This window comes from Gouania willdenowi, chromosome 18 (assembly GCF_900634775.1).
Source record: "Gouania willdenowi chromosome 18, fGouWil2.1, whole genome shotgun sequence".
In the NCBI taxonomy this organism is placed as follows: Eukaryota; Metazoa; Chordata; class Actinopteri; order Blenniiformes; family Gobiesocidae; genus Gouania; species Gouania willdenowi.
Window position 1 is genome coordinate 2,609,451 of NC_041061.1, and position 12,753 is coordinate 2,622,203.

Here is a 12,753-nt window from a genome sequence, read left to right on the forward strand (position 1 = left end):
CCCAGATTTATCCAAAAAAAATTTAGAGCTGGGTGAACATCCTCCCAAAATGGAACGTCTGAGCATTTTTAGCTAAAATGTTTAGTTCCTAACACAAAGCTCTGTGGAACTCCATTGTTTATTTTGTTGGAGTGATACCATCTATCAGGGCCGTCCCTGCCGTTAGGCAACTCAGGCAGCCGCCTAGGGTGCCATCTGCTGGAGGGGCACCATTTTGAATCCCCCCAAAAATTTAAAAATAATAACAATAATAATAATAATTATTTAAGGTAGAATATATTTGAAACATCATTTAAAATCACTGTACATGTTTTCTCTTAATTAAATATTAATATTAAAAATCTGCTACCATATCTGCTGATCTTCTGCCCATAAGTATGATATTTTATTGAATTTTCTTTGATTTATTTCACCTCCCTCATTACATTGCCTTTTTTGCATATGCAGTAATTCTAGTTCTGTTCTATATAATATCATTGTGTTCCCTGGTTTTAATATTTTTGTTATTGACTAGTAAAACCAAACAGGAAAGTACAAATGTCTTTGCACTCAAACTTTTATATTTTATTTCAACTTTTGATGGCACTGTTTTAGATTTTGCAACATTTTAATTGTTGTTAACTCAGGACATTTGCACTATACCTATAGGTGTTATATTGTATTATTCTCATTCTTAAAATATTTTATTTCATGTATTTGGGGGGGGGGGGGGGGGGAGTCCACCCTTGCCTCACACACTCAATGACCTAAAGCCAGTCCTGCCATTGTTGATATGAGATACATGGGATTTATTAATTTGCTTGTAGTATTTGGACACCTCCACATTTGTCTAAGGTTCGTCTTTGCTAACTAACCTAACATTTATCTCGTCAGCTCAGCCCATGCCCCCCTGGCATGGACAGAAGCTTCCAGAAATTGATGGTTTTCCAGTGGACACATGCAACGTTTTTTTCATCAACCCACCAGAGACGATCACCAGCCCCCCGACAGCCACGACTTCCATCGCCATGACTACGGTAAGTGTTGCTAAACCTTCAGAACTCCAACAGATTTTGCATTATTACACACTTCACTTATGAACATGATTTTTCAGCAGATACCAACAACAACAGCCCACAAACGGCTCGCCATCCAAACGCCACAAAAGAAAGAACAAAGCAAGAACCCAGGAGCACCAATGAGTAACAGACCAATGGTTTCTAGCCCGGCCCACCCTGCTCTCAGCCTCCTCCTTCAGCGGCTTCTGATCTACAACAAAGGACACGCTCTGCATTTCAACCACAATTCACTTTCAAACAGAGTGAGGTCGGCGGGAAAATGGAAGAAAGATTCAGTTTCTTCAGAAGACTCTAGTGACGAGTCCTAAAATCACAAAAGTTACTTCGTCTGATTGAAATTGAGAAAACAAACATCTCTAGAAAAGTCTCTATACTTGTTTTTGATGTTGCGTAGAAAGTTTAATAAATCACAGCAGCTTTTGGTCCATTTATTGAATTAGAACTCTCTTTATATTTTTATAATTGGCAAACTTTGGGCCCCCAGACAGCATCTTGTAACGGGCCCCCACAAAGCTAGGCACGGCTCTGGTTGCATGCATTGGGATGTTCACTAAACTCAAACAAAAGTTTCATTTAGAAAATAAAACAGCTTTATTCCACATGGTATTTTTTTGGAAGAAATCGTTATTTTTAAGAAAATATGAAGAAATGACACCACATTTTGTCTTTAACTATTACCATTAAGGACAAAGATGAATCTGGACGTATCTAACTCAAGGCCCAAAGGCCAAATCAGGACCGCAAGAGTCTCAAACTCCAAATGTTAGAGGATTTTGTTCATAGAAAATTGTACAGAGAAAACATGAATTATTATATAAAACACTAAATACTTCAGGAGTCCTTTAGAGTACTTAGTCCAACCAAATTCACACATGCAGTAAAACTCTCCTATATATAACATGTATCATATCATACTATTGCTGTAATTCTTAAATGCAAATTGTAGAATTCTTCATTTTTCCAAAACACAAATATCCAAAAAAAAAAATCCCACAAATTGAATTTCTATTTTTAAATATTCACAATATTATCAATGTTTTTTTTAAAATCTGTATATTTCTTTGTATTTCAAAATGATTGACACTGGGTTCAGTATTTGATAAATCCTGATGTGGCTTATTGTTGTTGAGGAACTCAAACAAATTGGCTCCTCCCCTGGCATCTATTTAAATGGTTTATCTTTTGGTACCGTGGGATTGCTCTGGTTCTGGAGGTGGACTGGAGGAAACCGGATGTTTGTCCCGTCTCTTGTCCTCAATGGAGCTTTTGTAACGTTTGCCTAAGAAACAAAACATCACAGCCTGTTTTCATTCACGACTAAGAGGAAGATATGTTGAGATATGGAGCTACCTGGAAGGGTGACGAACCGGCTGGAAGAATGGAAACAAATGGTTGGGCCTGTCGACCTTGAACGCTGATGAAATGCTTGTCGATGAACCTGTGGAGAACAAGGGTGTGTTAGGAATAAAACGGTAGGCTGGAGTAAGACAGTGTTTGAGGTTTTTTAATTGACTAACGTCTGAAGAATGATACAGGAAAACTCAACACTTGTGTGACTGAAATGATTATTACACATTTAGAAGGCTGCACACCTTTGTAACAGCATTGCTACAAATTTGTCCCTTGCTTCTGCTCAGCTGCATTCAGCCATAGTCAACTGGTGGCCCGGGGGCCTACATGCGTCCCCTCAGTTTAATTGTAAACGGCCCCCAAAGTAAATGCATGAAGTGACTGCAAAAACACAAAATGACAACAAAAATGCACAAAATGACAAATACACACAGGATGAGGAAAAATACACAAAACAACAACAAATGCACACAAAGTAAGTCACAAAATAGAGAAGATAGGAAAAAACGACAACAAAAACACAGTTACTCCAAAAACACACTAGATAAGAAAAAACACACAAAACGACAACAAAAACACACAAGATATGTTCTCTATTGATTGGTCAGATCTCCACTCCTTTCATGTGAACATGTACGTGCAAGGCTGAAAACGCTTGGCTTATATTAGCGAGTTGTGATCGACTGTGGTAAAGACAGCTTCTCTCTGACAGGAAATGTTTGGTTAGTTGAAACCTGCTAACAGAAATTAATCCAGGATATAATTATCTAGATTTGTAGCATAAAAAATAACTAACAAAATACACAAGATAGGAAAAAACACACAAAAACACAGTTACTCCAAAAACACACAAGATAGGAAAAAACACACAAAACAACAACAAAAACACACAACAGAACTTCAAAAACACACAAGATGAGAAAAAAATTACACTTTACAACAAAAAATACAAAAACAACCACAGCAGACCACCAAACCCTTTGTTCTCTCATGTATTAAAACTCTGATTGATCTTTATTCCAAATGCTGACATTAATGTTGATAATGTGGTAGAATCCCATTCCTGCCTTAAAGGGCACCGGTAGTGAATTTTATTTGCAAGTTCTGTTAACATATAATTTTTAATACTAGGTATATTGGGGTTATTTTCTTTAAAAGTCCTATTAGAATAACCAGGAGAAGAAACCAACCTGCTTGTGAGAGCCTATGGCCACCATTATGCTTGTGGTGGAAAGGGTTGTGACTAAATTGGATCACAGTCGATGGGTCCGGCTAAGGTGGTTACACACGGATTTCAGCCACTGTTTTGTTGGGTGACAGATTTTAACAAAATGGTGGCTTTGTGGTGGCTTAAGTCCGCAATCGCTCGAAGCTGCAGCCGGCTTTAGCCACACTAGCTGGAGCCACCGCCAACTATCACTACATGTTCTCACCTTTGTGCAGAGAATTGCAGTCGTTGGAATAATTGATGAATCCTGGTTCATGATAGGGGTCCCCAAAGTGAAGGGATACATCACAGTCAATTTGTTTGTGTCTGTAATGCTCAGTGTTAAGTTACAGGTTACTGACATGTAAAGTAATTGTAATTTACAAAAGTGGCCTCGGTGACGGAGTTTGGTAACTCAAATCTACATATGAGGGATAAAAAGTAACTGCCAACCAAAAGTCTCACAAAGTGACTGAAACCTGAATCAGTTTGGACCTGAAGTCCAGGAGTTTTTCCTAATAAGCTAAAGGGGTTTTTGGCAGTTATTTGCATGAATAGGTAAAACTGGTACCTGAGCCCAATGGTCCCTGGATAACAATCCACTTGATGGGAATGAGGATCACCAGCCACAGAGCCGCCGATGCCAACAACAGCAAAGGAAGCGGTGAGGCATGTGGAGGTGGGAGGGAGCAGGAGAGGACTGGAGGAAGGTGGTGGCGGCGGAGGAGGTGGCGATGGAGGAGGCCCCTTCAATTCAAACTCGTTCAGGTCTGCAGCATCCACAATGGGACACACAATGCCTATTGTGGAAATTTTAAGTTCTGGAGTTAAACATTTCAAATCTGCTGTATTATTTTTTGCGTCTCCTTTTTGGGGCAAATTCGTGGCTTTATGATCGTTCGGGGTCATCGTGGTTCCGATATGTTCACTAAAAGATCCAGATTTGATTTTAGTCTCTCCAAACAAAGGTTTAGGGTGGTGTGCTTTTAGGGTCTTTACAACAAATGCCAAATGACTGCTGTTGGAGCTTTTTTCTTTATTTGATTCTTCATGAAATGCTGTAGTTGCAGATTCAGAATGATTTATATCAGTTTGGTTCTCCTTGTCTGAAGGCTTCAGAGGAGCAGTTTTATCTGAAGTGAAAGCTCTTTGGGACTCAGTCACAATCTCTGTCAAGGACAAACGTTGCTCAGCTGATACTGTTTTTTCTTTGTAATGGGAGGAAGAAACTTTGGTTATCTGAAGACTGTTTGTGGCTTCCTCAATCAAAAGGTTGGATTTCAGTGTTTTGTGCTTAGTCTTAATGCTAAGACCATCTTTAGATGGTGCCATAGAGGCCAGGGTAAGTTTGGACATGGTTGGATACGAGAAGCCCTTCTGTAGGACTATGGGCTCTTGAAAAGCTGTGTGGGACTGAGAGTGTAGATCTGGAGTTAGTGAAGAAGTCATGGGTAAGCACATGGTGTTTTTGTAGGGCTTTGGATTAAAGCTGAACACTGTCTTTGATGGTTTGGGGCTTGTCGGTAGGACATTCGGACTATTGAGTCTTGTTTCTCCTGTGGTGGTTTTAGTTTTGTCACCTTGATGTTTTGAAGTGTTGGTGGGCTTGGTGACCAGCTGGACACTTTGAGAGTTCTTGAAAACCTTTTTGTTGCTGCAGCTTTTTTCAAGCTCTTGCTCTGATTTTGTTGTTCTAATAAAGTTTTTCTCACTTCCATCCAACCCAGTGTGGTCTGTGCTGTCACAGTCTTTGTCTTTTAGATTTTCTGGAGTCACCCTTTGAGCATGTTTAGATATTGCTGCTTCTGTGGGATTATCTTTAGCAGCATGTGCTAGCTTTGTCTGTTTTGGTGCATCGGAAACAGGGGTTTTAGAAATCCCTATATCCTTCCTTAAACCTCCTCTGGAAGAAGACTTTTCTTTACTCTTTTTCCAGCTGATGAAGGACTGTCCTTGAATCTTTCTTCCTACATTGTCGAACGGTTTGGTGGACGTCAAAGGTTCAGAGGTATTGCGATTGCATTTGGAGATCTTTGTTGGAGGTTTCCCTTTGGTTTTATCCACCTTGTCCGTGTCAACATCCATGTTGTCTAGTGGTTTCTTATTCTTTCCTTTGTGGTTTGGCTCATTGGTCTCCTCTTTTTCTAGTCTTGGAGTTTTATTTATCTTGGGAAGAGTAGAGTTTTCTCTCTGGGCTCTTTGAATCTTTGCATTTAGTTCTTCCAAAAATCTATAGAGTTGAAAAAAGTCAGAAAACTTAAAAAGGGAGATGACTCGTGGAAAAGTGATACACAGAAACGTACCTGACGGGGAAAGAGTCATGTGTGAAGAGAAGATGTTCCATCAGCTCGGAGCACTGAGCTCGCTCTCCAGGATCCATTTCCAGACAACACTTTGGGGCAACACAAAAGCGTCACTGATGGGAAAGTTTGAAGTATGTAGGAACTCCACAGTTTCTCAAGTTTTCATTTCTGAACCTTTACGACATCAAATATCTTTACATCTTCACAACCTGATAATAATTTTGCCACTACAACAGCTCTGACCCATCAAGGTGCCATCAAACTTCTGAAGGTGTGCTGTGGCATCAGAACCAGGTCTTTTAAGTCCTGATAATTGTAAGGAAGCTGAAATACATTGAATTTGGAGGCATTGCTACCCAAACTAATTATTACGTGTCCAAGGAGCAGGATTTTTTAGATGCCACGCACTTGCACCATCTCCATTTTTGCATGTATTCATATTTTTCTAGATACTTTCATTTATTATCACACAAGAAATATGTAGGTTCACTATCCTCAACAAATGAACCTGATATTTAGTCAAGTGTTGAAAGTCAAGTTTTTTGTTACAGATTTCACTCTACTTTTTTACACAATCTTTCCTTTTCCTATTTTCCATGAGTATCTAATACAGCATTTGCTGAGTGTAAATTCTTGTACCTGAGCCAGATCGAGGGCAGCAGGTGTGATCACAGGGAAACGTTGCTTTAATGAGACCCTGGCCAAGCACTCGGGCAGGCGGACTCCAGAAAACACCGGGTTTCTACAAAACAGCTCCTGGTGTTGGGCCATCAGGTTTCCTGTGACGAAAAGAGAAACCGGCCCAGCTCATAGAAAGAAAAAAAGACAGAAAGAAAAAAAGAGAGAGTGCAGAATTCTCACCTAAACACCTGACGATGTGGTGAATTTGGTCAAGGTCTGAGTCCCCAGGAAACAGAGGCTGACCTGTTAGCATCTCGATTAACAAGCAACCCACGGCCCACACATCCACGGGTCTGTAACCAGCAGTGTTAGCATGTTAGCACGTTAGCATCGACAAACTCAGTGCACATACTGACATTCAGCCACCTACTTTCCGTAGTGCGTGTCGCCCACCAGCAGTTCGGGCGCTCGGTACCAGCGAGTGGCGACGTAGTCGGTGTGGGCGGCGCCCTGGCTGGGCGACCCTACAGCGCGAGCAAAACCAAAGTCACAGAGCTTGACCACACCTCCCTGAGAGATGAGGATGTTCTCTGGTTTAATGTCTCGATGGATGACCTGGGTGACAGAAGTGGATATGTAGCAAAAAACAACCTGCACATCGCCCCCTGGTGGCTTACAATGTGATTTACTATTAGGTTTGACAACGTTTTTTCTCTTTTTGTTTAAATTTTTGTGGCTTTTTTCCATTGTCTTTAACATTCTTTGTATTTATTATGAGGGAGGATTCGTGTCGGAGCTACTTTTGGTGCATTATTTACACTGATAAAAACAGTTAAAATAATCTGTGACTGCAGGGGCGACGATTCTAACTCTCTGGTTTGGTAGTAGACAATGAAGCAGTGAAAAAGAGCTTTAACATTAAAAGTTAATAAAATGAATATGGTTCAAAATAGACATAGATCTTCTAATAAGTACATTTTAAAGATATTTAGGCCACAATGGTAAAAACAGTGGAGGATCTTTTTAATGAGTGTAAGATCAAAATTTTCCTAAAAGCTCTTCCCTTCTACTATGTTACTGGCTGGTTGTTTCTATGAACGAGTCCAATGGTTTTTTCCTCACATTCTGCTGGTGGCAGAACGCGGTTGCCCTCAGGATCTGGTACAGGTGGCCACGGCTGGTGTTAAGGTCCAGCCCACCTGGGTTTTGCTCGAGATCATCCAGGAGCGTCCGGTCCACGAACTCAAACACCAGATACCAGCGACGCCGACGCTTCCACACCTCCAGGAGGTTAACCAGGTTGTCGTGACGCAGTTGCTTCAGGGTCCAAACAAAATGAAACAGTTCCATTTCTCAATTATTTCTACTCAGAAAAGCCAGAACTCTCAAAGAGCGCTACGTGGCACACAAAACGTGTTAAAAATGATGACCTTAATCACTAGATTCTTATAATTTATCAGACATTCATTAATTCATTGGCCACAAAGGTTCTTGGATATTGTGGGTTAGTTTAGGGTGAAAATGAGCAATTTTTACCACAGCGGGGGTGCAAAAATGTGACTGTCTGATGAAGAGGGCCACATTATGAGAATTAAAGTCATTTTTGTTGTCGTTTTGTGTTTTCACTGTCATTTAGGTGTTTTTCTCTTGTTTCTTGGGATCTTGTTGTCATTTTGTGTATATTTGTAATTGTTGGGTCTCCTTGCCGTCATTTAGTCAATTTTTCTCTTATTGTGTGTGTTTTTGGTGTAATTTAGCTTATTTTTCTCTCATTTTGTGTAATTCTATTGTCGTTTGTGTGTTCTGGGTAATATTTAGTATACGTTTCTCTCGTTTTGTGGGTTTTTGGATGTTGTTTGTGTGTTTTTGTTGCCATTTGTTTGCTTTTGTTGTCAACTTCTACATTTTTCAGTTTTATGTAGTCATCTTGTGTATTTTTCTGTCAAACTGTGTGTTTTGGAGTCACTTTAACCATGTCTGGTTTAGGAGGAAGGTTTTTATTTTATTTTTTATTTCAAGTTGATGCAATAAGACTTTTTCCAGCAGAAGGGAAACAATAATGACTGTAGATCTTCCGCTTGAGAAAAGATAAAGATACCCATAATAATCAAGGGTGTAAGAAAAAAACAATTTGGCAACATATCGCAATATTTCACCCCACAATTATCGTATCGATCCAAAAAAACGTACAGATAGGTGTCAGTGAACCACATCAGACCTTGATAAACTACCTCAGTCCTCACTGCATTTTAGCTGGAAGCTGATTTATTTATTTTCATAAAACATACTGGGCACTTTTATTGATATATAGATTTAAGAACTTAACAGAATCAGAATCTGTTGTAGAGGCAAAAGTTAAACTTTTTTGAAAAATGTAATTTGACAGTTTGATAAACACCACTTGTTTTTATATTACTGCTTGAATTACAGTTAGTTACCATTTACTTGTTCTCGCAAGTTTAAAAAAATTAAATATATTGTATTTCATACCATTTTGTACTTTTAAAGGTGAAATTTGTAATTATTGATATTGCAAAATACTATAACGTGACATACTGCATATGGCATTGTTTAGTATCTGGATATATTGTATCGTGACAATCAAATCGTGTATCGTAACGTCACATTCACACCCCTAATAATAATTACTCCATTCCTGCTCCGAGTTTGGTCTGTTTTTGGGTTTATCTACATTTCAGTTCCAAAGACTCAAGACAACCACGTCTAAGGAAGTCCTAATTCACTGATTTTCCTCACCATCTTTCTTTAGTTTAGTACATTTCTACAGACAGACATCCTTTTCATCACATTAGCCTCTAAAGACAGCCCCCCTCCCACCCTTCATTCTCTGGCCTGAACGACCTCTGGCAGTGACTAGTACTAATTAGCAACTTGTTCTTTTCTGCCCTTGTGATTGACAGGTTGTGTCCCCGCTTGGTTTCGCTCAGGTTTCACCCTCTATTCACTCAGTGATGGACAGATTGACGGCTACGTATACCCTCAGCAGCTTGATCTCCCTCAGGGCGATCTTCTTCACCGTCCTGTCGTCGTCCGAGTCCATGAATTTCTTGATGGCCACAAGTCGGCCCGAGTCTCGGTGCCGACACTTGAGCACCGTGCCGTAGCTGCCCTCCCCGACCAGGCCCAGAGACTCGTAACGCTCCATGGGACCAAACGCTGGAGGAGGTCCACAAAGACCAGGGACTCTCCTTAGGTTTCCATCTTTTTGGTGCATAACATAAATACACAAAAGGAGATTAGTGTAGAACAGTGGAACGTAAAGCCATGTATGATGTAACCATGATGTACCCCTACTCCTGCACACTTAAAAAAACATAATCATGGAATGTCATAAGCTGGGTTTCTAGATTTTTCGCAAAATAAAAGCAATATTTCTAAATGTCGACAAAGTATAATAGTGCTTTGAACGTGTTTCCACTGAAGGCTGTTTTGGGGAGAAACCTCGTAATTCTCGCGAAATCTCATCCTGCGAGATTTCGCCCTGGGATGACAGACGCTCAGAACCTCCTGATAACACTTAACGCATTCCTTTGTTGTTTCACGTCTAATGTGGCACTAATATTTTTTAAGTCTAACGCTAAGAAATGTCCTGGTCTCCACTTTTGTCCACCGCGTCATGCTTACTCCGAGAGAAGTGGTCATGTGACCAGGTATATCACGTTCTGTGACATGTATTTGCGGAAAATGTGTTTCCACAGTGCTTTTGCAACACATTTCAATATCGAAATGTCTGAAATTCCTCCTCATGAAGGCGTAAAAACAATTTTTTAGCAATAATTGAATGCTTTTTCAAAATTCAGGTGTTTCCATTACCAGTTTTTATTGCGCTATATAGATTTGCTTATTTCCAACGGTAATGGAAATGCAGCTATACATTGTGGCCCTACAGTGAAATTTGAAAATACTCACAATACTGTAACTGAGTTGCTTTTATGGGTATATTTCTAAATCAGTCATTTTACTTGTACTTAAATACATTTTAAAAGAAGTAATTTGTTATATTTCTACACCCAACCGTTACTGAGTAAATTATTATTTTTATTTTCATTTCATGATCTCATTGAACATAATCCATATGTTGTTAGTCGTGCCATTTCTAATCAGTCCAGACACTTCCTATGGTTCATAAATGTATCTATACTTAGAGCCTGAAAAGTACTGTTACTTGATTGAAATTGTACTCAAGTACAAGTAAGTCATACATAAAATACTCACGTACAAACAAAAAGTAGCTCAATTAAATGGTACTCAAAGTAAAAGTTACTAGTTATTTTCACCCCTAATGTTTATTTTTGGTAATAAATCTTGGTACGGTTCCCTTGCATACAGTAAACATCTCATGAATAAACTTAAAAAGGAAAAGACCAAATCTTGCACAATTAGAATTTAATGAATTTTCCACAAAGACAAAATGTCAAAATTTACAATTCTTTTTAAAATAAAATAAAACACTAATGAATTTATTTCAAAATTAAACAAATTCTCAGTCTCTAAGTATTCTAGCTATATTTATGAACTCTAAAACTGAAAAAATAACCTCTAATCAATGCTGTTTTGGTGTCGTACATTAAGTTTATTCTAATTGATCGGCTATGATGCGATCTATTTGATTGTTGTCTGGTAGAAACGAAACAAATTACTTTACCTCTTTTAAAACATATTTATTACTGATTTGGAAATACACCCACAAAAGCAACTCAATTAAAGTAATGTCAGTAATTGTAATCCATTACTTTCATCTCTGTTTATTTTTACTTGTGCTTGAGTACAATTTTAATCATGTAACAGTATTTCTACTTGAGTAGAATATATCAGTGCTCTTTACACTTCTGATATATAATAATAAATAATAATAATCAACTGTAAGCACACAAGAAAACATCTTATTTAGAATTATCACTAAATGTATTCATTTAATTAAGAAACAATCTCTTATTTTGAAAAAATAAATCGACCAATAAACATTTGTTGACTGAACATATGGCAGTAACACAACATATTTATCATCCTGAAACTGAGAAATAGAAGAAGGCATCTGGCGAACCGCTCCCAGTGTCTCCCGACCACAAATGGGGTCCTGACCCCAAGGTTGAGACGCACTGGTGTTAGGCTACGATGCTCTTATTTTCTAATGGAGACGAGGAAATGAAACGTGTGCAGGCACGAGGAAGACAACAACACACTTCACTAGTAAACAAAAGCAACAACATGAAGGTCAAACACACACTTACTTACTTGTGTCCTTAATCCCGTGTAAACACACTCGTAGTAGTAAGGGCTGCTCTGCGTGTGCGTGCGTGTCACTCAACGCGTTGTCAAGGAAACGTCCCGCCAGGTGTTTTTTCCGCGCTGTTATTCAGAGGTCTCGGCAGCGCGTTGCATTGTGGGAAACCTTTATTTCACAGCGAATATTTTAATAATTTTAATCTTCCCAAAGCGGGCGAAATAAACACGAATAATCGTTAGCAATGTAAAATTATTTTAAGGCAAAAATAAATAAATAAATAAATAAATAAAGGCGTTTTAAAAAACAAACAAATAAAGTAATTTTGGGCATCTAAACATGTACAAAGCAGGGGTAGAAAATGAAAACGTATTTTTTAGCAAACTATTTTTAATTAAAGTCTATAAATATATAAATCTCCAATCTCCATCTCTTTATTTCACTTTGCTTTACAATGCGATACATTAAATTGTTAAGTAATTTATTTTTTCAAATTTTTTACTTTATACTAAACTTCTTTAAAAATGTAAACAACAAAGTAAAACCCCAAAAACTGTAACTCAAGAAGTTGGGAGGAATATAATGTCCAACATAATACACGAAGTACACAAAAAAAACACCAAATGACTCTTAAAAGATAAACAAAGAGACACAACAACCACCTAAACAAACTAAATGACTATGAAAACACACAAAACCACAACACATTGAATAACAGCTACAAAGACGCACAAACTGTTAACAAAATTACACAAAATGACAGGAAAATACAGAAAACAAAAAAACAAAAAAAACAGAAAATAACCCCAAAAACACACAAATCAATAACAAAAATGCATTTTAAAAAAAACAACAACAACAAAAAAAAAAAACAGAAAAATACACAAACTTTCAAGAACATAAAAAATAAGAAAAACACTCATGACTCAAAAAATACACAAAATGACTAAAAACTGACAAAACATCAAA

The 12,753-nt window shown here is 38.2% G+C and overlaps 1 protein-coding gene across 3 annotated transcripts; it reads right to left on the minus strand.

Annotated features, from left to right (window-relative positions):
• Window positions 1–1,625: 1,625 nt before the first annotated feature.
• Window positions 1,626–12,521, minus strand: LOC114480568 (cyclin-dependent kinase-like 3). 3 transcript variants are annotated; one of them, XM_028474813.1, is made up of 10 exons: window positions 11,796–12,521; window positions 9,538–9,761; window positions 7,662–7,856; window positions 6,970–7,154; window positions 6,780–6,892; window positions 6,558–6,697; window positions 5,919–6,007; window positions 4,187–5,845; window positions 2,409–2,496; window positions 1,626–2,337 (listed from the first exon to the last, which is right to left on the minus strand). In XM_028474813.1, the coding sequence occupies exons 2-10, from the start codon at window positions 9,703–9,705 to the stop codon at window positions 2,221–2,223; spliced, it is 2,754 nt and encodes a 917-aa protein (XP_028330614.1). In that variant the 5' UTR covers window positions 9,706–9,761; window positions 11,796–12,521; the 3' UTR covers window positions 1,626–2,220. The 3 variants fall into 3 exon arrangements, with proteins under 3 accessions (XP_028330614.1, XP_028330615.1, XP_028330612.1); XM_028474814.1 differs by having other exon boundaries at window positions 11,792–12,521; XM_028474811.1 differs by lacking the exon at window positions 11,796–12,521 and having other exon boundaries at window positions 9,538–10,504.
• Between the last annotated feature and the right edge of the window lie 232 nt (window positions 12,522–12,753).

What these genes read in the sequence shown, in the direction of transcription:
- LOC114480568 (XM_028474811.1), bottom strand. Translation starts at nt 9,774, where the DNA reads ATGCACCAAAAAGATGGAAACCTAAGGAGAGTCCCTGGTCTTTGTGGA. An exon ending in CGTTCTGCCACCAGCAGAAT is followed by an intron (nt 7,155 to 7,661) that starts GTGAGGAAAAAA and finishes TCTGTCACCCAG; the next exon opens with GTCATCCATCGAGACATTAA. An exon ending in CCACATCGTCAGGTGTTTAG is followed by an intron (nt 6,698 to 6,779) that starts GTGAGAATTCTG and finishes TTTTCGTCACAG; the next exon opens with GAAACCTGATGGCCCAACAC.